We start from the raw sequence: 27,086 nt of genomic DNA on the forward strand, positions 1-27,086 counted from the left end.
ACCGAGTAATGATTGTCAAGAAAGCAGCGCCCACTTAGCGAGAAATCTGAACATTGCAGTTAACAGGTCCTGGAGTTCTTCTGTATGGTCCTGTATTGTCAGACGGATTGACATACGGTGTTACAGCGCACGTGGCCACCTCTTCACATCCCGGCAAGACAGTGATTTATTGACATGACATAATTTACTATCTTTAGGCGGGCAAGTCTTGAGTTCAGAATCCCACCGGAAAATAAAAAAGACATGAGATATCTGTGTCCCAAATAGTTGTTGGCGGTCCAACTAGACTCAAAACAGATCAAGCGTTTTATTGAAATCTTCAGCTGTCAATCAAAGGTATTCAGAGTCACGGCTCTGTCTGGGGTGTGCATGACTGATCGCACGTAGGCATGGCAAAGTTCAGGATGAGGAAATTAGAAATCGGTACGATTTACTATTACTCCTTACGTAATAGTAACCGGTCACCAGGAGGTCTGTCAGAAACAAAGTACCAAAGTGATCATTATCATTTCTCTCTATTCAGACGTCCTGGGCAGATCTCCATTGGATCATGATTAAGAGTGGGTTTGAGGAAACTTACCTACGAACAATTTTGTACAAAAGTAAAGTACCTGAAGTGCAGGTACAGAATCGCAATCATATTAGATTGTGTGTGATTAATCGGATGATTGTCTGAAAACGAATGTGAACGCATTTTTAGTTCAATCGGATCGCAAAGTTCTGATCCGGTTTAATCCGCTTGTTCTTTTTGAGTGTGAACGACTGAGTCAATGAACTTGTATCAATGTATCACACCTTGACATGCCGATTTGCCAGTTGATATACGATGAAATGCATGGCTTCGGGATTCCAGTCCAACTTCCGGCGTATATGAATGCACGAATTCAAAGCTTTTTAACTATCATCATCACTTGTTGAGACAAGCCTAGATCTAGAATAGGAGTTGCAGTGAAAAATTCCAAAAATATACACACGATGATTCAACTTTTCAAAACAAAAGAAGGAAGCATGATTATACGAAAAGTTTGCAGTTGCGTAAATGTCGTCCGAATTTTTCACGTTTCGTTTGCAATTATCTTTGAATATTTGTTTTGCAACTAGGTTAATTACATTCTACATCAACTTCACCCATTATTGATATCATAAAATAATGTGCTGGTCTTGAGGTCCTAGAAATATAACTCAAAACTTAATGGGAAACTTCAGAAGGATCATATTCCATCTTGTCATCACTTGTTTCCGGAGAAAACGTCCAGAGGTCACACCTTGTCTTCTGGGTGTACTTGTATACTTGGTACAGTGCCTAGGTTTGCGTTCCGCAACGTAAAGCATGTCAAATGTAAGTGTATATCATACTTAGGGGACGGTTCAACAGTTAGAGTGCGCCATGTAGAGAAGGAAATTACCCTGGACGCAAACCACGTAGAAACGTACGGTGTAACCGCGTAATAAGTTAGAAAATGTTTAATTTGCACAAGGAGGTTATATAGAGATTTGGGCAATATCGTAATGTTTATACGTTGTGCCAGTTTAATTTTCTTCCTGTATGATTGTTCATGATCCTTTTGCGAGCAACTCTATACTTTTTGTCTCCATTATCCATATTAAGAAATGAAAATAGCAATTGTATTTACTTTACGTTTGAAAAACTAACGAAACTGTCAGACTTCTTATCACTGATCATTATAGCAACATTTGCTGTAAAAATAATAAATCACATTTGTGGACGTTCGGATAATTACTTAGACTGAGGTCGCCAAACTTATTTTTCTATGTCAAGATATTTTTTTCTGATAACTTGAAATGATAAACAGTCCGAGATGAAAACAGCTACTGTATGTTCTGGAGATGTTTCCTTCTATTCTACAGTCCCATATATATAAATAATGGCTGACCCCTAGTTTCAGTTCTCTAGTGGCAACGTTATCTCAGTACGGTCCGGTGACAACCCAAATGTGTTTTCCCTTAGCGAGACCCAGCGTACTATCTAAAGCACGTAGTCTAGGGACCCCACACGCCACAAATCACCTCACACCGACCAGAATGGCTTCGTGGAAAGTCTCGATAACAACCGCGGCGTTTTTCTGTGCGCTCGGCGGGGGAAAGTGCGAGGAGTACCGAGTACTCGTCATGATGACCACGACGCGTCACGACGCAGACGGGGACGTCGAGTTGTACTTCAGCGCTAAGAGAATGGCGGCAGGAGCTATCATGGCCATCGACGCGGTCAACAAAGACCCTACCTTACTTTCAGGTCACGTCTTAACGTACACCTACGTTGACACAGAGTGCGACCCAGTACATGGCACCGGCCAAGCTCTGGAAAATATTTTCAACGGAAGCTACAGTGGCTTCATCGGTCCTACATGTTCCCAAGTCTGTAGACCCGTAGCTAACCTTGCAGCATACTGGAATCTCCCAGTTTTTACTCCACTCTGTAACGCCATAGACATGCACGACAAACAACACTTCTCAACGCTCGTGAGATTTTTCGGGCCTGCTATAACGTGGGGAAGTTTTTACGTGGGGATTTGTAGAAGGTTCAGATGGAACCGCTTCGCTGTGGTGAGTCACTGGGACATAGGTTGGACAATTCCCGCCTACGGGATCGTAGAGTACGCCGAGGAACTGAACATGACAGTCCCTTCCTACCACGTACTCAGTCCGGACGACAGTTTGGAAAAAGTTCTGACACAGGCGACAAGACGCGCGAGAAGTAAGTTACCTTCCGTACATTCTCATTCAAAACTTGTCATCCCATGTGTGCATTCTATGTAGAAAATGTCAATAATTACAGACTAAGGAACTATCTATTGAAAATAATACTGTATTCATCAATAGTTCTGAAAAGTGATGGACTATTGTTTTGGACGGCATGAAATCAAGCAAACTATTTTGAGAAAAGTTAGACATGTATTAAACCAACACTCAATTGCAACATATTTAATGCGTATATATTACATGCATATAGTTCACATTACTTTCCACTTGCTCTAAAGACTTTGCTACTCTCTGTTCGATAGATAAATTCAAGTACATTTTGGGAGGCGATAATCCACATTGCGTACAAGTAGGCAAATATATCCACGATTGTTTATACCGTAGAACCAATAGTGTAAATGACATGATAGACCCTTTATGTTGATGTATTCATACCTATAGATATCCATATATATGTGTTTAGTTGTACTGTAAGTAGTTGTTATACATGTAGACCTTACGAAAGTCGCTGTACTTTTGTCGTGTCAATAAAGATTGTTTGTTTATAACTTTTTACGTACTGATCCACAATAGTTACCAAAAATAAAACTACCGATTCTAACTTATTTCCAAGTCTTTTTCATACACTCTGTATTTCATCCTGAAAGTCTATCTGAGACAACTTCTGTCATTGATTAAGAAATTGGAGGAATGGAATGTTCTGTCAAGGCAACATTTTCGGCTCATATTTCCCTGGTATCAGGCCTCTTGAATGATAACATTTTCTAGTGCCATTTCTGTCAGCTCTATGTGATTATCCTATCAAATAGAGAACTGTAGAACGCGAAACAGCCCCCTCCTAAAATCACGTAACACTCCACAGTTCTGAACTGAAAATCTAACTTTAAGATAGTGTAAATTCCTGCTACTGGGACCAGGCTGAGGACTAATTTTGAGCTAAAAGAAAACTAAAAGGAACGGTTGGAGTATATGGTATACAGAAACATATTGCATAGGGAAATCAAAATATCGGGTCACATGAAACTAAATATAGATAGACATTAGCCTCCATAGCAGGCTCTCTGGAGGCCCTTTCCCGTCTTTCTTTTGGCTCATAATAATAATACACTTTTGCTGGCCATTTCTTTTTGTACGGGGCCCCGTAAATGGTCAAGCGATCCAGTACAAAAAGAAATGGGTCAGCAAAAGTGTATTATGAGCAAAAAAAAAAAAGACGGAAAAGGCCCCAGAGAGCCTGCTATAGAGGCTAGATAGACATAATGGCTGTAGCGTTATCAACAGAAAAGTTGCGTATGATAAAAAAAGGTTAGACTGAAAATGACGTAAATCAAATCAAATTTGTTCGATTTGAACAACTTGGTCGATATGGTCGTAATACAATGCAAAGAAAAACTACACATAGTTCACATGAAATTTATATGGGGTATGAATTTACATGTATTAGTTAGTCTTACTGTTTTAATCTTGCATATGTGGACTTAAATAAAGTATTTCATGGTGCACGAACTAAAATAAATAGAGATTCTTCTGTTTACGAAGCAAGGATGCCCAACATGCCATGTTGTTTACATTATCACATCGTAAAGCGCGTAACTCGAGCGCGAACTAATCAAGCTGTGTGTACAGTGGACACTGCTTCTAATCCAGTAGCGTGATGTATGGTATATAAATCACATGTCTTTAACTTCAAAGAGGGTGTAGGGAGGATTTGACAAATTATAATGGTCATACTAATTGTAGTATGGAATGTTTGACAAGGCATCCCCATTTACGAGTTGACTCAGTTTGCACGGAAATTTGACATGTTATTCTTACAATTCCAAATTTGGTTTCACTTTCAAAAGTCTCCAAGATATTACAATGAAGTTAAAGGTCTTTAACCGATATCTTTGATCTTACTTTGACAAACCGTGAGTGATTTCGACTACTTATTTTTGCCGGACTGTTTAGAAATACATATTAAAGCTCAATTAAAGCTTAAAGAATGCTAAAGGTATTCAATGATTGAGGAAGAGTGTTGATTTTCAAAGCAACATTGATTATATTTTAACTTAACTCTACCAACTTTCGACAGCATGCAAAATTCACAAACTACGACCATGGAGATTCCAAGGAGATCTTCCGTAGCACCCAGGTCATCGGTGGTAGGACGGCATTGTGGTGATGGTTGTTAAAGAATCTGAAGCCCTTGCAATTGTGCTTGTGGGTTTGAATCCCTGGTATGCCCCGGTGTGGTGCTCGGCAAAGGCACTTCATACCTTTTTCCTCACTCGACTGAGATGAAAATAAGTTTCAGTTAGGGATGTCCTCTTGGATGGGACATAAAGGCCCAATGCTTGAGGAAAGTCACACTTCGAGCACGTTCAAGAACCCAATATACGTTTCTAAAAATTAGGGCACTACTAGTACCCTGTTTTGAGTGGATCAAGCCTTTCAGTCTGGGATGACATCTTGAAAAGCAGAAAGTCACCTGTTATGTCAATCCTTCAACATATGTGGTAAATACCAATAAACAAATGACTACTATCCACATCGTATGGGGACAGCAATGGAAACCAAATGTACCAGAGTAACCAGACTATGTACATGTATATTGATTTTTCGTTCTTTTCGTTCCAAAGTCATTTTGCTGTCCGGTCCCGGCTACCTGATCCGCCGCCTGATGCTGACGGCGCACGACCTGGGGCTGACCGGTGGGGACCACGTGTTCTTCTGTCTCAGGTACTTCCGGCATGACGAGATCTTCGGAAACTTCTCTTGGAGAACAGGTAAGAAATGTTATTCAAGTTATCCTGTGAAGTATAAAGGGAAAGGTAATTCTACAGCGTTTTGAAGGTCGTGGGTACAGTGGCCGGTTGTTGTCCCGTGTTCTGTCTAGGGCATCGTATTTGGAGGCGTAGCTCATCTCTATCCTATCACTACTTTTAACGGGTTAACTCCTCAGCCAAAGTCAGGTACTAACTTTTACACTTAGTGAAGTGAGGAAAGTCCTAGGGACACATCTAGCTGGGAATACCGTGGAATCGAGCCAGTGACCGCTCGATTCTAGGTCCGTTAGCCTTGACACTCGGGTGCTCAATGCCAACAGATTCATCTCTACATGGCTAAATTGTGTTTCACAATAAGAAATATCTGTGACCGCTGGGCAAGAAAGCTGCAATAAAGAATGCTGAAGTTCTTTAAGTTTGAATTTCTCCAATTATATCGAAACACAGTTTTGGTCTAGGTCACATTTCCAAACCGAGGCCCGACAGGGCAGCTTTTGGAAACGAAAAGTAGGATATAAAAGGCACCAAACTACTCAAGACGTACAGAGAATAGTGGTGGACATGATTTGTTTATTTTTACGTATACATTTTTATCTTTCGTTTCCACAAACAGCCCGATCGGGCCCCGGTTTGGATATGTGACGTTAGCCTTTGCCGAGTACATATTTCGTTTGAGACTTTGACTAGGATAAGTGTCTATATATGATAACTTGAACTCAGAGTTCAGAGTGTCTTAAACCCGAGGTCCTGGTCAAGACCTTTGTGCAGAGAGAAAAGTCGATCGCCTTATGGTCCTTCAGCAACAACATCGCAGTCCGTTAGCCGTTTCCTGACATATAAGTGATGCAAAGTGGTATCAGATGGATTTCTCTGCTCCTAGAGTGCCCATTCACGACAAGTGTCGCAGTTTTAACCTCGTCAAAATACATTTTCCGGTCTATTAGGGGTGTACAATGTATGCGTGCATTCACTTGCAGCGTAAATTTGGAACAAATGGCAACTCTATGTTGTCAACAGTTGACGTCACATGTCTGAAAGCTTTGTAAGTTCTGTTGATATACAGAGGTGTTAACTTCCAGAAGAACGCCACATGCATATTCTTATGTCATTTACTTCATATAAAGGAATGTCTGTGGATGTATAAAGACACTAACGCTGGCTTCGCAAAAATTCTGATTACTAGTGCATATTATTTTATGCTATATTGGGATAGACATTTGTATAAAGCATTGTTTGTAGCAAGCTAAGTGAATTGTTGCGTTCGTAAGTCAGAAAAAGGGCAAAGAAATAAAGAAAGAGAGATAATGAAGAAATATAGTAAACGGTTCTAAGGTGGACTTTTTCACTTTTCTTAAGTTTTGAGCTAGTTTATTCTAAAGGGACCACCCAAGACAAGGGAGCTCAATATCGGAGGATAGGACAAATAAAGAAATGGACAATACAAGACTAAGCTTGGCAATCTCAGCTTGCTCAAGGCAAGTAAAAAGAAAACAAAATAAACTTTATCAGACCACTAAGACATACAAGTCGGCCTTGAATTACGGTTTGTATCACTCTGCCACTGAGATGAAACAAACTCAGTTATCAGTACCGAGTTCAATCGACATATTTCAGGGTCTGCGATCCAAAACAAACCCCGGGACACTTGTCAGGGTAAGTTTATCAGGTGTGTAAACATTCAATAGTGTAAACAATCCGGGAACGTCTGTCAGATGTCGACTCTGTGAGCGAAGTTGAATAGTTTCCTTGACCGAGTTCTCATTGTGTCCGGTGTGATTGTTTAAAGTCTTAGGTTTACCCTGGGCACTTGTCAATGCTAATACTATGGGGGTTGTGAAGACTTTAGTCATTGTTTTCTCTCTCTCCCCCCATCTCTCTCTCTCTCTCTCTCTCTCTCTCTCTCTCTCTCTCTCTCTCTCTCTCTCTCTCTCCCCATCTCTCTCTCTCTCTCTCTCTCTCTCTCTCTCTCGTTGCGTGAGTGTGTTACTCTCTTTCTCGGTCTTAGTATTTCTCTTACATTCTTTCATGGCTTCTCTCTTTCCCTCTTTTTTTTGAGTCTCTATCTTTCTCTCTTTACCAGCCTATCTCCCTCTTTTCCTTTACCGTAGTCTTGGTTGAAATATAGGTAAGTTTAAAAATGAAATGAAAATGAAAATGATTTCTGTCCTGACATTATTCCAGGTGACTCCCGTGACGCTGACGCCCGTGAAGCGTACAAGTCGCTGTTCGTGCTGTCCCTGTACAGGCCAGAAAACGACGTTTCTCGGGCGTTCTCGCGTGACGTCAGACGACGATCCCGCGAGACCTTCTCTTATGAATTCCACCCAGATGAGGAGGTAAATAGATAACAAATCATTTTACTGTACATGTTGTGAAAATTAATTTGTGAGAAAGCAACTTAGGACTTGCATATATCTTAGGCCAATTCTTCCACATTTTTACAAATGACTAGCTTATCAAATGAAACTATATCCAATTCCAATGAGATTCTCTTTTAACTCCTAGGTGTCGGTCATGGCCGCTATTGCATACGACACCGTCCATATCTACGCGCATGCTCTCAACGAAACCCTGGCATTTGGGGAGGATCCGTACGACGGACGCCGCCTAGCGGAAAGAGTGAGAAACAGAACGTTTGAAGGTACGTATACAGTTCCCAAAGAACAAATATTTCCGTTGATTTCAGTAGGAACTGCTTACTTAGACTTAGTGATAGTGATTTAGCTCCAATTCCCAAATGGCCGTATAAGTGGTGTATTGTTCGTCCTGGTTTTCAATGCTGCACTGGCTCTAGCGATGCAAAGTAATTTCAATAGTTCAACATAGTTAACACTTCTAGTGCTGATTTACAATAACATGGTGAGAAACCAATTACCAGATCATTGTTTTTATAGTGCCATGAAGAGTGCGGTTTTGTTGTAAACAATTTCTATCATTATGTATAACGTCTTGTTGTTGGTAGGGGTACAGGGATGGGTGACTCTGGACAATAACGGTGACAGGGAGACCAACTACATGATGTACAGCTTTCAGGATGGTAAAATGAAGGTAAAACAAAGTATACTGTTTTAGAAATCCATTTCAAGCCGCACTTTCAACGTTCTGTTTTCATAACCAGTTAATTATTTTTGGAAATGGCCGAAATTGATCAACGGGCGGATGTCATCCACATAATCAAATCAACATGGCCTTTTCTATACACACATTTATTTAGCTACTAGTAATTAATCTCCAAGCAGATGTCTCGGTTGGCAAAAGAGTATCCATGGGTTGAAATCCGGTTTAATCTGGTTCTGGATACTGTGGATACTATTTTGCCAACAGAAAGATGTGCTTGGAGATACTGAGCACTTGGCTCCTTTGAGCACAGAATTGATGATGGAAGCTGCCGCATGAAACAAGACTTTAATCTCCAGGCAGATTTACCAGTGGTAAAAGATAGTATCAAAGCTGGCCAAGGAGTATACAATGTCATGTAACTCACGGCCAAAGGGAGTCATCAGCTACTGGGAGCAAAACACACTCCTAGGCTGGCTTCACTCCTCTGGCAGCTTTTGATACTATCTGATGCTACCGTAGGATCTGCTTGGAGCTTACAAGGCTGTATCATTGCGTATATTGTGTCCTACTCTAGGCGGTGGGATACTACTTTGGTCACAGTGGTGAGTACGAGGACGTACCCGGGACGATGATCACATGGCCGGCGGGAGGACTAACGCCCCCTCCCGACGCACCGTATTGTGGGTTCGACGAGGAAAAATGTCCGTTCGGTAAGCATGTTCACTGAACGCCGTAACGCTACCTGCTAGGAATAAAAGTGCACTTTACAAAGAAGGTGCGATTTATTGCAGGTTTAGGGACTTTTTTGTATGTCATATACTAAAAGCGCAACAAACAGAAGCTGGTGCGTTAAAGGGTGGTCATACCGACTATATACAAGAAATGTGCGGGGATCGCTACTGGGAATCTGTATGTGGACAGTTTCTGTGTGTACACATACACTCAGTCAAGGGGGTTTGTACTATGTTGCTTTTTGAGTGTTATTTCTATTTGTTGCTGATACATGTATATCTCTCGTTACCCTAAAATATAGATCTCCGCCACAGTCGGTATGGACCCATCTATACCTTGGGCCTGGCGCTGATTTTACCCATTATATTTCTGTTAGTCGGATACACTATCTACCACAGGTGAGACAATCCTAATATACTTCATTATTCATTGTACCATTTCAATTGTTGAATGAGGAAAACGAATGATTTCTTTTTAATTTTGTGTCCAATGAATGAGCGAAATTGTCTTTTTACTTCTCCAGACACACCGTAGAGAAGAAGGTAGCCTTCAAGACATGTCAGCTGAGATCTCAAGACATCACCCCTATCAGGACACGTCCGGCAACTTCTAGGGTATAAGTTGGAATTAAGTTTGCCTCTTTATCGTTATTTGGAAGACTTATCTGATACATTGTACATTTAGATACGCATTGAAGACGGAACCATTTCACTTTGATGTATAATCATTTTTCTTGTTTGTCTTGGCATTAGAATTCCCTGCCATCTGGCGAAGAAAACTCATGCAGACTAGCAGAATATAAGGTTAGCAAGTGCTTACAGGTTCTCCAGAATGGTGTGTGTGTGTGTGTGTGTGTGTGTGTGTGTGTGTGTGTGTGTGTGTGTGTGTGTGTGTACATGTGTTGTGTGTGTGTGTGTGTGTATGTATGTGTGCCTGTGTTTACTTGCGTGTGTCTGATCAGCAAGCAAGTATAGCGTACATGTAACTGTTAATTACATGGCCTTTTGAATTTTCCTACAGAACACAGTTTACGTCATGAAGGAGCTCAGGGTTGACGGGAACCGTGCGACCATTAGACGGGGCATCCAGAAGGAACTGACGCAGGTATGTGTACTGCAGTTACTATCTATTGCTGCAAGGTGGCGCTGTGAAGCTGTCCCAAACATGGCTCCCCCCCCCCACACACACACAAATGCACTCCAATTCTTATTAAACTGAAATGGTTTTCCATTGTAATGTAACAATTTTTCCTTGATGTACCCATACAGCTGTGTGAGCTGAACCATCCAAACCTGGCCAGGATTTACGGCGCATGCCTAGAAGTTCCCAACTGCTGTGTCCTGATCGACCATTGCTCCAAGGGAAGTCTGCAGGTGACGTCACCCGTTGTTTACTGTTGTTCGACCAATCGGGGCTTAATGTAGTCTGAGCCAATCAGCACTGTCCACAATTCTACGCAGCCAATCATATAACAGGGAAGTTCTTTAGATGGGATGACCCCATTGGTGCAAAAGTGAGTGATGTGTTATCGATAGCCAATCAGCACCAAGGAAAGAACATGCTAAATGCAGCATGAAGCCCATATGAAAGCACTACTTGTAATAACACCCGTGATGTTTGCCAGTTGTGAAAAACACCACAAAGGATCTACAGTGTGTCATTATTGTGTATTTTCCCCTGACTTTAGGATATACTGAAGAATGAGTCCATCAAATTGGACTGGACATTTCGGTGGTCTCTTATCATGGACATTGTGAAAGTAAGTATTGTCCAAGAACACTTACTAGTACTTGCCTTTGTGTGAAATTTTGGAAACTTCTTTTGCTTTCATTGAAAATTACTCTCAAAAACATTGCCTTTATCATTATGGATAAAACTGTGCTAAAATTTTAATTTTGATTTTAATCTGAAAAGATCTTTTACGTTATAATCCAATCCATGATATACTGAACATATAGTTTTGAGCGTCGAAATGACCAATTTACACTGATTGTGAAACATATTTTTCGTGTGACTATAAGAAAATCAAACTAACTGGCACATGTATGTACGTAATGTATTACCGCTTTGGAGGCATATAAGCACAATTTAGTCCCCGAAATGTTATTATTTATCAATACACAAGGGTCTGGAATACCTACACAACAGTTTCCTGAAATGCCACGGAAGCCTGAAGTCCACTAACTGTGTGGTGGACAGTCGCTTCGTGGTCAAGATTACGGACTTCGGCCTGTGGATGCTGAGAAAGAAGAAACGGATTTCTATGGAAGAGCCCAAGTTTGACGCGCTGCACCTCAACAATAATGCTGTTACTCTACTGAAACATGCACAAGGTAGTGTAGTAGGGTTTCAATTGTATTGTATTAACGTGTAGTATACGTATACCAGTATATATTTTACATGCACGATCAAAATTAGCGGATGATACACGCGACAATAGCAGTACCATTGTCGGTTATTCTTTGGGCTGTAACGTTATGCTAACAATAGTGTGATTTATTGCAATTTCTTACCCGAAGGCTAACTGCGTTAACACGAAAGGGGCGCACAAATAGTTACATTTACAACAATTTAGAATGTGTCAACTCTAGTCCATTCTCCTACGCAGAGGGACCACAGCCGTGTCGAAACACATATGCGATTAGTCGGTTGGGGATCGTGCGTAGGAGGATGCTCTAGTCTAAAGGCTAACTATAGAGCTGAGGGGTGTAACTTGTTGAAAGAAAAGGGGTCCCACGTTTTCAAATTCTAGTATAATATTCAACTATGATTGCAATTTGTTAAATGGTGTCATACGTCATCATTGATGATAATGATAATATCAATAATAAGATTCTTAATTTGTTCAGATCAGCTCTGGACGGCGCCTGAGATCTTACGTGGTGGGACGGAGAGATCTCAGAAAGCTGACGTCTACAGTTTTGCTCTTATTCTGCACGAAATTGCCTTCAGAAAAGGGGTGTTCTACCAAGAAGGGAGCCAGCTATCGCCAAAAGGTTTGTAGAAGAATATGAAACATTAATACTCTGACTACTGGTCAAGAGGTAGATTAAGTATCATTAGTCTTTCTATTGCTTAGAAACTATTTTTGTGTACGCCACCATTACGTACGCGTGATAAAGATATTGGATATCGTCTTCGAAATGTTGTTATGTTTTAGATGGTTGCTGAACAGAATCATTTGCGACCAGGCCTAGGTATTCCACAAGGCACTATCATTGGACCTATACAGTATCGTGCTTTTCACGGTCTACAGATCATGCCTGGAGGAACCCATTGCGATTTACTAGCCTGGGTACCATCCGATTTCTACCGGGGCTCCTTACACTCGCTACCCTTAGACTAATAAAATATTTTTTAAGGAAGGAACCCCGGTAGAAATCGGATGGTACCCAGGCGTAGCGATTTATAAGACAAGGAGGGTGAAATGGTATAAAGTTTTAATGCTATGATTATTTTGCAGATATTATAACCCGTGTGGCACTGTCACTGTCCGGAGTGCCATTCCGGCCAACAATTCTGGAGAAGGACTGTCCAGCTGGACTGTCCGGTCTCATCAAACAGTGCTGGGCGGAAACACCGGAGGACAGACCGGACTGTAAGGTCATCGGTGCAGCAGTGAGAAGAATAAGCGGGTATGTCTCACGATAACCACGTTTTCATTTGTGATCATCATATAAGATAGCTGAAATTTAAGAAATTTTTATCAAGCCAAAAGGTCCCAAAGAAAAAAAATACTAGGCGCATTGCCATTTCATGTTTTCTCCATTTGATGCCCTGAATTATGGACTTTGCATTCATTGGCATTCCAGGGGACCACATAGTTTTCAGCAGATCAGAAATCCGAACAATTACCCTAGCCATAAAACTGCTAACCATAAACCGAATCAGAGGCTAGTGGACATTGTCATTGACCTTGACACCCAAGGTCAAAGGTACGTCAAGATACCCAAAACGTCCCCATACCCGTTCATGTTTGTTTAATTTTGTTTGAACTTTATTCATGAAAGCTCAAGTTCCCCGCAGGCCGCATTGAGGTCATGAAGGAAGAGGGAAGGGTCAAACAGAATATAAAACGGATTAACAGCTTACATCATCCTAATGCCATCTGTTTCAGCATGAAGAGTGAGAACATCCTGGATAACCTGCTGGCCCGGATGGAGCACTATGCGGATAACCTGGAGTCCCTGGTGCAGGAGAAGACGGCTCAGGTCCTGGACGAGAAGAAACGGGCAGAGGACCTGCTGGAACGACTCTTGCCAAGGTCAGATAGCACTGGAAATCGTTTCATGTTCATGTGTATTAATGTATCACCATGCACGTAACCGGACACAAATGCATACACCATATACATTATAACCCATCGAACATCAGAGACCATCGTCCCTAAGTCATAGACAGAGACGGGGGCCGATAGCGACTTCCGGATACCTTTGACCCATTGCTGACGTCACACTTCCACTCTGGTTACATGACATAGGCTTCGGGCTATTTAACATTGAGAAGGGTCAGATGACTACCCTGAAGTTTGTTGGTGAGTGCTGTACTATATTGTGTAAGGAAATAACAAGTAAAAACCTTAACAACACAAATTGCAAGTGCAACACTACAGTTGCCTGTGCATTTTAACATAATGATAGATATCAGCCCGTTTCAATGCTAATGCCGTCTGTTATGCTGACTTGTTTTGTCTCTACCAGGACTGTGGCCAACCAACTCAAGCATGGAGGCACAGTCCATCCCGAGTCGTTCGACAGTGTGACCGTGTTCTTCAGCGATATCGTCGGGTTCACGGCAATGTCCGCTGACAGTAGCCCAATGGAAGTACGTGCCATTTGATTTTGCTTTTTCTCTTCGTGTTTTGTACGCTAAACTTTCTGCTATATCTGTTTCTAACAATTATTGTTATTTTCTATGATAACGAAAGATGGTGATACTATATCTAAGTTTACTATATATAAGTATTTTCAACCTCCTTAATATTCCCAAATGTAAGACTTGTCTCGTTTGTTTCTGTTTAGGTGGTAGACATGCTGAATGACCTGTACACATGTTTTGATGACATCATCGGTAACTACGATGTTTACAAGGTGTGTAGTTCAATTTGTCATTGTAATGACAATGTCATTCCAACAAACACTGATGTTCCTACATTTGCTGATTTTTCCATTGTCCGTTTTATTCAGTTCAGATCTTATTTCCGGTTAGTTAGTTTGTGCACCGTGTCATCACATCATCTGAGTGAATTCCGAAATACGTGACCTGATGGCTGTGCTTCCAGGTTGAAACGATAGGTGACGCTTATGTCGTGGTGTCGGGACTACCAGAGAGAAACAGTAACCACGCGGCAGAGATAGCGCGGATGGCGCTGGAGATGCTCCGGGCAGTCCAGACGTTCAGGATAAGGCACAGGACATCGGAACAACTCAAACTCCGGATAGGCATTCACACTGGTTAGTTCCAAAAGTAAACCAACGTTTTACATGATTAACTTAACAGAAGCTAATATACTCATTGAGTAGCTGCTTTTTGGCGATTTTACCAATGAGTTGCTTGAGAAAGGGGCTTTTTGGGGCAAAAAAGGTTGAAATTTTCGTTCATAGGAAATGAAAGGACGATTTTATTATTGAAAGGTAATATTTTGTTACATCATGGTAATACGCAAGAATCCTTATCGCGAAATCACGTCTTTTCCCCCCACATAACGCGAGATTATGACCGAGACTTTGACATTGCATGGCGTTTTCCCAGGTCCCTGCGCTGCCGGAGTTGTTGGTAGAAAGATGCCGAGGTACTGTCTGTTCGGGGATACCGTCAACACCGCGTCACGGATGGAGACATACGGAATGGGTAAAAAGTTTCCCTGATTTACTTAATGTTAGGTGAAACATGAAAGGTCGCAAGGTATTTTTGGACACCTTTGGCAATTGTCTCTGTTGAAATCAGTCATAACATACTGTCGTTCAGTTGGCTTTTAAGCTGCAGCATTTTTAGAGGACCGCTTTCTTTGTTTCAGGCATGCAAAATGTACCGCGTTATAGGTGAATACACGTGGTACAGTCTGCATCGCGTTTTTTTTATATACTTACGCTGTTTTCCCAAATCTTCTTCTTGTACCAGGAAAAACGTAAAAGCAATACTTCTTCAATGGCGCATTTAACATTACAATGTCTTTTCATTGAACCCCCGTAGTTTTAAAAGAAATTGCTTATGGTTTGTGTCCACCAAGCCCTTAGAATCCACGTCAGTGAGACCACCTACCAAGCCCTGTGTCTGACGGAAAGGTTCCTGCTTGAGGCGAGGGGAGAGTTGGAGATAAAGGTAATGTGTACGAAGATATACATACTCAATACGTTTCATGTAAGAATACCAGTTGCAGTTCACTTAAATTCCGCTAGATGTACCACTGACTGGTGACGAGTGAATGAGCTCGTACCATTTTTTGTCCCTACACAGGGCAAAGGGTCCCAGAGAACGTACTGGCTGCTCGGAGAGAAGGGTGGTATCGCGAAAGAAAGCTTCGTATGACACCAAGTACAGCACAGCAAAATACCGCCAGGAGTCGCTGTTGAACATAAATGCGCATATTGCATCTTTTGCCCAACTTGATATTCACTAGTTCTGTAAATAATCAGGACAGTAGATTAATTTTATAGTAAGTAATATTTGTAAATAGATTCTAGAATAGGTCTTTCGCAGAAAATCACACTGCTCCAATGTTAAGTCGAGCCAAGAAAAATACGCGGCTGTTTATTATGCAGATTAGGTCCGCAGATTTGAGGCATACGCCTGACCTACAAGTAGCATATAGAATTAGGATTTGACAGTTTTCACACATTTTGGCACTGATTATAATCATTATAGGGACAATGTAAATAGGAATAACAGATTAGTAAACAGTCTGATTGTCAGAACGTCGTCCAACTTCGTCAGAAACGTAACCGTCCAACTTCGTCAGAAACGTAACCGTCCAACTTCGTCAGAAACGTAACCGTCCAACTTCGTCAGAAACCGTCCAACCTCGACAGAAACCGTCCAACTCCGTCAAAAGCCGTTCAACTCCGTCAAAAACCGTCCTACTTCGTCAGAAACCGTCCAACTTCGTCAGAAACCGTCCAACTTCGTCAGAAACCGTCCAACCTCGACAGAAACCGTCCAAAATCCGTCAGAAACCGTCCAACTCCGTCAAAAGCCGTCCAACTCCGTCAGAAACTGTCCGACTCCGTCAGAAACCGTCCAACATCGTCAGAAACCGTCCAACTCCGTCAGAAACCGTCCAGCTTCGTCAGAAACCGCCCAACTCCGTCAAAAACCGTCCAACTGCGTCAGAAACCGTCCAACTTCGTGAGAACTGAACCGTCCAACTGCGTTAGAAACCGCAACTTCGTCTCGTCCGTCCAGACTATATAAAGCAATAGAGAACCTTGATCTATTGTAATTCAGACCATGTCACGCAAAGTAACGTCTGTAAAGATAATTTTATTTTCGTAAGATTGTACAGCAACAGCAGCATGATGCCTCTGAAGTACATGTTTGCATTTTGCACCGTTTGGTTATGCACAACTTTGATATTGTCATGGATCTAAGAGATGGACAAAAAGAAAGCCGTAATAAAAGTTTGTCCAAACAATGTTTGTTTTGGTCTTTTTTTAAGGCAAAAATGATCTTTTTGGTCCCTTTATGTGCCTGTGTTCAGCACATACATATAGACTTAGTATCCTATAAAAGGAATACTAAAATTTAGTACTCGTACGTGGTATTCCTACTACTAAGGCTATTCACGATAATATTAAGTCTATTGAACAAGAATGCATCCATCTAGATAACAACTTACGTCTTTTAGGCAACATATATATTTTTTTGAAAGTCATTTCGCACGTCATTCAATGGATAGGCACTAAATATAACTTCATTTAAAGGATAGATACAAAACCTTACGTCACTCAAAGGCTAGACCTTAAACGTTCGTCATTCAAATGCTATGCGCTAGGCACAAAACATAACGTTACTTAATCCCGCTTTGGTACACATGCAGACATTTGTGTGAATAGAAGCTTTAATTTATTTCGTAGTCTCAAAGCCTTCAAATCAAATTGTAACCTAAACTGAGCCAAAATCAAATTGTAACCCCTGAACTGACCCATACCAAAATGAAAAACAGTTGCTAGCCCTGACTGTCTTGATATACTTAGCTAGCTATAGACAGGTAATTTTGCATGGCACAATGAACCATACACAATTGTACACACTCAAAGACATATACGTACACACACACACACACACATACACACACACGCATGCACAAATACACACATCCCTACATTGCAGATTGCAGTCAGATAAGTTTTAAGATACGTGAATATAACCAACACAGTTGGTAAATATATTGCCAGGCAAATCTAATTCAGTAAGTTCCTTACCAATACGTTTCTTTTAAATCCAACAAAATACCAGACTGCACAGCTCTTTGGCTTTAGATGCTACTTTAGAAATTGCAGATGTAATGGGTCATGACCAAGCTGACCACGCCCACTTGGGTCAAAGGTCAATAACAAAGAAGGTTGCAGCTAGACCAATGGCTGCTCCGATCCCGCTAATCGCCCAGAACATGTTCGTCCTCCCGTCTCCTCTGAAATGTTTCACTAGTCCGTACTGAAAAACAAATATAGCCAACTTAAACATTGGTGTTTGAAGACACGGACAAAAGGCATAACGAAATATGATGAACATTATTTCAAACATACAAAATCCTTGAAAATTATCATTTTAAACCAATGCTTTAAAATTATTATTCTTGCAAACTTTTCAGCCCCAGATATTCGGCGTCCGGCCATTTTGTATATACTTCACCGCTGCCAAACGTGATAACAAAACAACAACAAAACAACTTCCTCAACTTATTCAACTTTGACTGACATTATACTTCCTTAATACCTATCTCTCCCAAAATAAAAGTTGTCCTATGAACGAAAAAGATTAATATATGCGGTTTCAAGAGGAAGATGATAATGAAAGCATGAAGCATGGGTACAATTCTAAAGTATACATGTACGTCGGTGAAGGTTACCCAAACAACTGGAAATATAATCTTGGAAAGGAACAGACATTTCAGATAACATCCGTCATCTTTCGTCAGTGGCACTGTGTCACTGACGAAAGATAGCGGATGTTATCTGAAACATCTGGCCGGTTCCAAAATCATATACCAGTTGCAAGTTGAGTAACTGCTATTGACGTATATTATTACATGTCAAACCATCCCAAGTACAAGGAATTAAAGATCGTTACCCATCCTCCTTCCTGTACGAGCCATGAGGAAAGTTTCCTGTCGGTGAAGTCTACCACGATATCCACCAGACGGCGGGTGAACATGGGGTGTCCCTGGTGCACACAGTCCACGGAGAAGGCCCCCGCCACCGCAAACATTGCCACGACCCGCGCCCACGTGATGCCCGTACTGAACAGTTCGTTAGCAACCGTCTGGAACCAAATAAGCCATTGTTACCACAGCTCCATAAAAAGGGAGGCTTAGTTTTTGTTGTGTCTGTCTATCTGTCTGTCTGTCTGTCTGTGTGTCCGGATATTTGTGGTCAGCATAATCTAGAACCTCTGGATGTATTATGATGATATTTGGTATGTGCCTCGGGGTTGGAAACACGAAGATCAAGGTCAATTTTGGTCCCCCTGGAATATGACCTTGGTACTGCAGCAGAAATTCCGCTTTTTGTATCTTATGACCTGGATGTGCTATGGTCCTCTTTCCTTTTGGTGGCAGATGGCTTCTGACGTAAGGAATACGCAAAGTATGTTAGGTCTTAGGTTTTCTTCCAGGGTTTCCTTTCGAATCCCCCTCCCCCTTTTCATATTTTGCCATTTTCTTACCTTTCAATCCTTTGTGTTCTTCTTTTTGCGTTCTTTTGTTCAATTGTTCTATTCCTATTTGTTTCAATTTCTCTATTTTCCTAATCCACCTTGTTCAAATCACAAGTTCAGTGACCTTTAGTCGAATCTTACAGCAGAGAGAGAAATTAGTTTCGTTTGTTCCTGTTTCCCACAGCAGACTGCAAGCCCAGTAAGAATCTACGGAATGCCGTCTTCCCTGTAGCTGTGAGAGAATGAGAAGTGTGTAGAACTGTGGTGATGATTAAATCTGAGAGAAAACCCCGACCTTTTCTTCCGGCCTGGAAGGCAATATCATAATTCTTTTCAGACGATAGTTAGGATGATTCATAGCATTTGAGGGGAGGGTGGCATTTGTCATATTGAAGCAGGCACTAAACGACTAGAGGTTAGTTGTCTCTAGAATGCCTTCGTCCTTCCTTCCCTCCCTCCTTCCTTCCTTCCTTCCTTCCTTCCTTCCTTCCTTCCTTCCTCCATTCCATCTTCCCTCCTTCCTTCCTTCCATCCTCCCTTCCATCTCTCCTCCCTCCCTTCCTTCCTTCCTTCCTTCCTCCTTCCATCCTTCCTTCCTTCATTTTATCTTTCATTTTATCCTTCGAATTCCTTCATTCCGCAAAACTAATGTGTTACGAATTCTGAACCAGATTCCAGAAACATTTATCCTCCTCCTTCTTCAGTATAAAATCGTATTTTACAACTGGCTGGATTTTAAGGCTGCTACTTGATCCCCATTAAGTTCGAGAAGGTACATCTGGTACGGACCTCTCCTCAGGCCCTTAACAAGTCTTAAGGGTTCGGAAAAATCTGCCTAATAGTAACCAGACACTCCTCGTTATCTGAGAGGATCTCTGCGGAACACTTGGACTTCAGCCAAAGCGATGTTCAACAACTCCTCTGGCTGATTCACTACATGCTCATTTTGTGGACTTGTGCAAAGTGTGTGGCAGGATCATTAGTTACTTTAGTAGTATTGGCACATTGACATTGTTGCACGAAGCAAACAACAAGACCATATAGAGCGAGTGCAGAATAAAAGATAAAGAAGCCGGTTCTGCTGCAGTACCAAGGATAGCCGCCAGGAGGTCCAAATTTGACCTTTATCTTCCCAAGATCTAACCACATACCAAATTGAGACAGACAGTCAGACAGACTAATTTCATCAATGTACAAAAACGGTTATTGCACATGGCATCAAAGAATTTCCATGCTGCTTGGTTAAACCTAGTCAGACCTATATAAAGCGTATTCTCGAAGCAGATTTTGGGTCCCTGAGATAATAAAATTCCCGACCACTACTATCTCCATGACACAACCTCTGCTTGGAAGATATATATAGTGCACGTTCATAATGTCACAAGCCGTGGCTAGTGTAGCTACACATGCTGACGATTTCCATGTTTAACCATCCAGCATGGCGGACAGCACTTACGTCATAGTCACGTGAGTGCAAACACTGCATTGTGTCCAATGGCTAATAAGAATGATCACGTTTATGTTTGTATTTGTTTAAGTTTGTTACAGCTTTTGTTTTCTACCTCATTTTTTATTTATGGAATCATTAATATTTCTGCTTTCATGTACTCATATGAGATCATTTGATATATGTGTATTTAAAAAGCAATTAGAAAAAGAATGATCACCTCAAAACTGGTCTCCAAGATGGACTCAGACGATAGTGTGATGTTGATTTGTCTGGAGACGTCCCGGTACAGGTGTGGGTACATCCTCTCTAACTCCCCTCCCATCTTCTGCAGCTGGGAGGACACCTGTTGACAAACAAGTAAACAAGTAAGCAAACAAGGAAAATAATGAACACACCTTTCAGCCTTCTTGGTAAATAAAAGATCTACACTGTAGCTACACCTTCAAAGAAAATGACTGTGTGAACTAGAAAGGCCGACATTTGCTCGTGAGCAAATGAATGTTCTGTAATGTTCAAAAGTATTCAAAATATTTTTCTAAGTCTGATATAATTTATCTATTACTTTAGTTCTACTTATTATTACTTGTTATGTGTTCAATCAAGTTGCAGTATTTATTAGTTGCCAATATTTCTTTTGTAGATTAGACAGAGGAGACTATGCAATAGACCAGGTTGGCCTTTGTCTCGCCTCAACACTTTGAATTTACATTAATTCTTGAAATTGCACTTTGTGATTTTAACCTGAGAGAAACAAAAATGATAATATGAAAAATAAAAAGAACCTCAGAAGGCCTTCGTTTTGCATCGGGGAGTCTCCCGCGGGTGAGGTTGGATTTCTTCAGACGCCCGTTGATGTAGTCCCGTATGAGCTGCCTGGACTCGTCGATAACAGACTTTTCTGTGGGTGTAGCTTGGGACCACAGCGACGCTGGAAACGACAAAAAACGTGATCAAGTAAGGCCACACTGACATAATTCTATGGATGTCATCCACGCGCGCATTGATGTTCGCCTGTTCTAAAACAAATGTGCCACATGTCCCACAATAGCATCCCTGGACAATCAGAGTTTTATGCTTACCAGAGGACCTGCTCTCAATGGTAATGTGGCACATGGTTAGGGCTTTGGACCAGAGCGTCCTTGTTCCCTCTTAAACAAGGACGGTAATATAAACATAAAACATAATTGAAATGGCGACTATTGTCTACCTCTTACAGTCTTACTGGAGGTAAACATAGGACAAACCAATCCTGGGAAAGAATGGATGCTTGGTCCTCTTTTTTTAGAAGCATCTTTTTGCTGGGTTTTTCTTTTCTTTCGCCCTCACGCATTAGTTTTGGGGCTTCCGAAGGATGTCGTCCAGAAAATTACGTCAGTGTGGCCTGAGAGGACATGTTGTCCAATTCTCTGAAACCGTGTTCGAACATCCGTATGTTTGCTATTGTTCTGCGTTGTATCAACACTCAGACAATGTTTATTAAACATCCCGTCAACCCTCAACCCACACCCCGTCAAACATGGTCCATCCCTCAGGGGGAATAGAGTGGGGTGTTCCACCTGGCTTGTAACGCTACATGTATATATAACAGTGCACAACGAATGCAGTGGAAAATGAAACACATTTCATTTGTGAACGTCCCCGATTCGATGCCAATAGAAACAGACTATCAAGAACGAAATATACTATTTCTATACTGAGATCATAGAATCAACGTTAACCTATCATAGAAAATATGTTTTACTTTCAACTGCACTGTTCAAAAAGTAGTAGTAGTAGTAGTAGTAGTAGTAGTAGTAGTAGAAGTAGTAGTACTAAGTAGTTTTCAAAGAAACCCCGCAATAGTAACGTAGGTTTAGAACCCTACCCTGTATACTGTATGTACATTCAATCACGTTATATTAGTGGTCATTAGTATATTAGAATTCAGATTGTTCATTTGTAATTAGCCCACATTCAATTACTTCATGTAAGTACGTTAGTATTTTATTTCGTGCACTCGCAATTGGCCCCGTGGGCATGAATTTGTGATAAAAATCATAATAATAGCTTTATTGCGCAACAACTGTACAAGGTACAGATCATGGCATCTACTGGCACATATCAACAGTACTATAGGGTTAATCTTCTTAATACAAGAGTGCATAGAATGGGATGAAAAAAGGTCTTTTACAGTCATTGGATGAATTTCTAGCGTCTAAATATACATAACGATCCGCCCCCTTGCCTTTCTGCGCCACTTGTTCTGTATAACACTTGAGACTCGCCCACCTGACATAAAGTGGGGCGTGTTTGCAATATACACTGGGGGTCACCCCAACTCGTAACCATGCCAGGTATATTAGAAACAGCTTTTCGGTAACATAACTGGAACATGAACAGAGCAATGCACCTAGAGAGTCGGAACAGTTCACTGACCGAGGCTTGAAACAGGATATTGGCATGCCAGCTATGTTAGTTTAGTACAAACATGTCATCGTAGTCAACTTACCTCTCCTCGATCTGCGACGTGTACGTAACATGGCGTCCGACTGAGATCCTCTAAGAACCGATTACAAACGCTGTTTATACACACAAAACTATCATATCTGGTATCTGTACAAAATACATATTAACTGGGCTGCAAGTGGCAAACAGTCGGGAATTGAACCAGGAACCGAGGGCGTTGAACTGTTGAAGCCACACGTAACACCCACCTACCCCATGATGTGAAGAGTTGACTTGCAACTGAGCTTCTCTTCCTACGACGTGGCATTATAACGCACAGGTCACTGCACACGCTAACTGTCCCCTCGGGCGAACTCAGGAACCGCCCCACATGGCACAAGCGAGCATCGTCGGAGCCCTGGCCCTCTCACGGCCGTACGCAGGTGTTATAGTGCATGGCCTCTTTGTTGGCGGGATGTTTTCTCGGATAACTTGAGACCAAACCACTCCAAACAAAGGAGGTTGAGACCGCGTTGCTTACACACTTAGTAGTGTCACTCACTCTACGTTCTTTCTCTTATACCAAAAAGATTAGACAGTCTTAGTTGCTGTAGCGAAACAATCTTAAGATTACAAGGAGTTTTGGTAGACGGTGTTAGAGATGGTATTCTTTTGTACAGACGACACCCCTACCGTGTCATCAACATCTTATGCTTGACAAATGAGTACAACAATAAGAAAAGTCCTTATGATTCCAAGGTGTTTGGCGATTGTTTGCTCAGTAAACATAGAGACAAATTGGCAAAGAAGGCACTGAGAACACACCTCTGTTAACATGTCAAACATTTAGGACAACTGGCACATCAGCAGTTTGGATGGTTTGGTCATTCACTAAGTCATACTCTTCTGGGACCCTTCAAATGCTATCCAGTCAGAGTGAGAAACTGCAGACGACAACTTGTTATGTCAACCTACTTATAAGCTTCTCCTGGAAGATACCATCTGTAAAATGCACAAGGGGGGACCTTCACAAATAAAAGATTTCTTTCATACTTTAACTAGTAGGCATGTCTGTTGCTGTCAGTGTACATAGTGTATATTTTACAGAAATAAATGTAAGATGATAGATAAAAGGACAGAATTCATCAACCCCCGAGGATGACAGTGAACGGACATTGCGCTTTCAGTTTCTTACCCCGCCCCCGTCACACTTATTGGCTGGTCCCTTGACTATTTGAGCAAGTTCTTTGGCGGAGACTTTAATAGCCATGTTATTGAACTAAGTAAGATTATATGCAAAATGGTTATGGTAAGATTAATGAGGGAGGACGCTGTTATCTGGCAATTAGCAATGCCATAATTACCTTGTAACAGTACATCTAGTTACGTTATACCAAAGAAATCCTCTACAAGTTACAAGGAAAGCATTCGTGGACTTCTCTAATTGGTCTATTAGTGATGACATGAAAAGGGTACATTGTACATGTAGACTTGAAAGTTGGATCCGGTGGTTTCATCCGAACACAATGATAACATTTTAAACACATGATGAAATACGTAGAATTTTTTACGAGAAATTAAATTTTCCTTGGGACTTTCCACCAATGAAACCGCCGAACCTACGTTGTTTTAAGAGGGGTCTGTGATAAAATAATCACACAAATATTATCAAATACTAGCTTCAACAAAAGAAGTAGAATCTACAAGCTTCAATCCAGATGTTTCTGACATATTTGATCCTACAATTGAAACGAGGCCCAGTAACAAAGGTCGGCTTACCTTACATAACATATCATGATCTATGTCAGATTACTAGTAATTATGGAGAATTGAATTAGCAGTGCATTGCAATACGTACGCGATATTGCATTTCATGAGCGCTTGAATATTAACACAAACAACGACCTTGATTTGTTCTAATTCGGTGTTAGCAAAATGTACTACATTCCAAAACATACAATGGCACACAATGAAATTATGGTAACGGGTAAATCCCATAGCCTTTTTGAGGTAGTCTCTACCAGACTGACTACGATTTGCCGGGGGCGTTTTTGCTACCAGAGGAGTTGGTCGGCCGCAGAGGGGAAACATAGACCTTAGCGTGGACTGACTCCCCTGGCCAATTTCACAAAATTTTTTTGGCCGAATTCTACGATCTCTGTACCCTGTAAGAAGGCCTGGTGGAGGCTAGTCTATCCCCCCATAGGAAGGCCTGGTAGAGGCTAACCTTTTAGCCATTCGACACCACACCAATGGAGGAACGCTTTGAAAAACGACAACGTTCAAGCTCCTCCCAATGCAGCCCATCCCGCTCTCACGACACCAATGGCGGGAATAGCAGACGTCTATATTTAAACTTACCTTGAGACTCAGACGATAAAACAGCAGCCGCCGATTCACGATTGAGTTTTCCCGCCAAACCCGGCGACGTACGCGTTAGTTTCATGGCAAATCCAGCACTGAAAGTCTTCTGAATAGTTTCACAAACAAATGTCTTCGACTAGTTTTAACAAAGACAGTGGCTTGGTAGTATAATTCAGTACAACTGACGGGGTAGCTTGTAGCGATAGTAGATCAGCTAGCTACCCTCGCTGAATAATGGAGTCCAAATCACGATCCAATACCCCCTTACAAGGACGATTACCGTTACCACTAAATCAAATTAAAACCCCATTAGTGAGTGGTGGGGGTCACACGATATGCCGATATGAGTGTCACTTCAATGCCACTCGTACGGCTACAGCCTATGCGCGAGATATGACGACCAAAAAGTATTATTAATATTCAATATCTCTTCAGAACGCAGACAATTAGGGAATATGGCATATGACCCTTGTGTGAATTTTCAAGATAGGCGTAGGCGTGCCTTTTGAATTTATGTCCCTGAGTTGTGGACTATATATACTTAAGCCAGGTATCACTACAGGTGGTCACTGAAAATCATTACACAAAAGTAGCCAGCGACTCATAGATATTTATAGGATAAAATTCGAACTTTAAGAAAAAATAGCGTTGATCGTAAAAAAATAAGTAGTAAGAATTAGTATTGAATCATATTTATGTTGAATCCACCTCCTCAAGAAATGGGGAAAAATTGACACATGCACAAAATTCGATCATGATATTTTCCTGTCGCGTCAGGGTAGAGATAATGCATGTGCGTTACCGTCAAAATCCGCAAGATGTCAACACATTCCAGCACGCTTTAACTTCACATGCCGTGTACATAACCCCTCAGGCTTTACTACACCAGTTACAACAACTTGCCGTCTTCTATTATCAATGAATACACAAGCTGTTTTCACTCCGTGCTCCATTCATTGTTCGCATATCTGAGAATGGACAAAGCTTTCACAATGGACAACCTTCACCTAGCCTGAGTATCGTCCTTCGTAGTGACCGCTGGCTCACGACTTTCGCTTGCTCCGGATCCGTGGTTAGCAAGTGAAAGTCGCGAGCCAGGGGTCACTACGGAGGATGATACTCAGGCTAACCTTCACCCACATGTGTAGTATTGTTCCAGAGGGTGTGGTGGCCACGTCTATACTTCTAGAGCGTTTAAGTACTGGTACAATATCGACCCGAAATTGTAGGGTTTACATCCACTTACAGGTTAGATTACCATGGCTAAAGCAACATCAAAGTTTTGTGATATCTTGTGTTGTATTGTTTGGATTGATCTTACAAGACACGGTTGAGTGTTTTCGTAGTGTGTTTGTGTCATGGTAGATGAAACACGGCCTCTTTTTATCAAGGACGTTTGCCGCTCTGTTCTTTAAGTTGGAAGGGACGTTAGGATGTAGCATTCAATTCAGGATTCAGTAAGAAATAAAACGATGAGTACAAAGGTATAAGAGTATTAGAAACAGTTGGGTGGAATGATCATAGTTTTCAGCGATGGCAGACAATTGATTGTACGCAAACATTAGAGATACATTTCATTTATGATACTTTGGAGGTGAATTTTCTCACGGTTTCGTAGACTTTTACTTAGACCTACGTCATATTTTCAAACCGGGGCCGGGCCGGGCAGCTTTTGAAACGAAAAGTATGATTGA

General features: G+C 41.4%; 3 protein-coding genes across 4 annotated transcripts; 2 read left to right on the top strand and 1 right to left on the bottom strand.

Moving 5' to 3' along the window:
* Positions 1-1,923: 1,923 nt before the first annotated feature.
* Positions 1,924-7,837, top strand: LOC118426977 (atrial natriuretic peptide receptor 3-like). Its single transcript, XM_035836611.1, has 3 exons — positions 1,924-2,716; positions 5,343-5,489; positions 7,671-7,837. Exons 1-3 carry the CDS (start codon positions 1,954-1,956, stop codon positions 7,835-7,837), a joined length of 1,077 nt encoding a protein of 358 aa, XP_035692504.1. The 5' UTR covers positions 1,924-1,953.
* On the top strand, positions 7,653-17,266 carry LOC118427522 (atrial natriuretic peptide receptor 1-like). Its single transcript, XM_035837358.1, has 20 exons — positions 7,653-7,825; positions 7,995-8,130; positions 8,452-8,537; positions 9,124-9,259; positions 9,583-9,679; positions 9,805-9,895; positions 10,034-10,084; positions 10,302-10,385; positions 10,550-10,654; positions 10,969-11,040; positions 11,407-11,614; positions 12,131-12,277; positions 12,745-12,916; positions 13,399-13,545; positions 13,982-14,105; positions 14,303-14,371; positions 14,563-14,734; positions 15,033-15,131; positions 15,511-15,602; positions 15,738-17,266. Exons 2-20 carry the CDS (start codon positions 8,004-8,006, stop codon positions 15,807-15,809), a joined length of 2,151 nt encoding a protein of 716 aa, XP_035693251.1. The 5' UTR covers positions 7,653-7,825; positions 7,995-8,003; the 3' UTR covers positions 15,810-17,266.
* A 121-nt stretch (positions 17,267-17,387) lies between these two features.
* Positions 17,388-23,634, bottom strand: LOC118427523 (bcl-2-related ovarian killer protein homolog B-like). 2 transcript variants are annotated; one of them, XM_035837359.1, is made up of 5 exons: positions 23,302-23,634; positions 21,387-21,532; positions 20,822-20,947; positions 18,570-18,761; positions 17,388-17,933 (listed from the first exon to the last, which is right to left on the bottom strand). In XM_035837359.1, exons 1-5 carry the CDS (start codon positions 23,354-23,356, stop codon positions 17,820-17,822), a joined length of 633 nt encoding a protein of 210 aa, XP_035693252.1. In that variant the 5' UTR covers positions 23,357-23,634; the 3' UTR covers positions 17,388-17,819. The 2 variants fall into 2 exon arrangements, with proteins under 2 accessions (XP_035693252.1, XP_035693253.1); XM_035837360.1 differs by lacking the exon at positions 23,302-23,634 and adding an exon at positions 23,093-23,291.
* Between the last annotated feature and the right edge of the window lie 3,452 nt (positions 23,635-27,086).

The sequence above is a fragment of the Branchiostoma floridae genome, chromosome 12, assembly GCF_000003815.2.
Source record: "Branchiostoma floridae strain S238N-H82 chromosome 12, Bfl_VNyyK, whole genome shotgun sequence".
In the NCBI taxonomy this organism is placed as follows: domain Eukaryota; kingdom Metazoa; phylum Chordata; class Leptocardii; order Amphioxiformes; family Branchiostomatidae; genus Branchiostoma; species Branchiostoma floridae.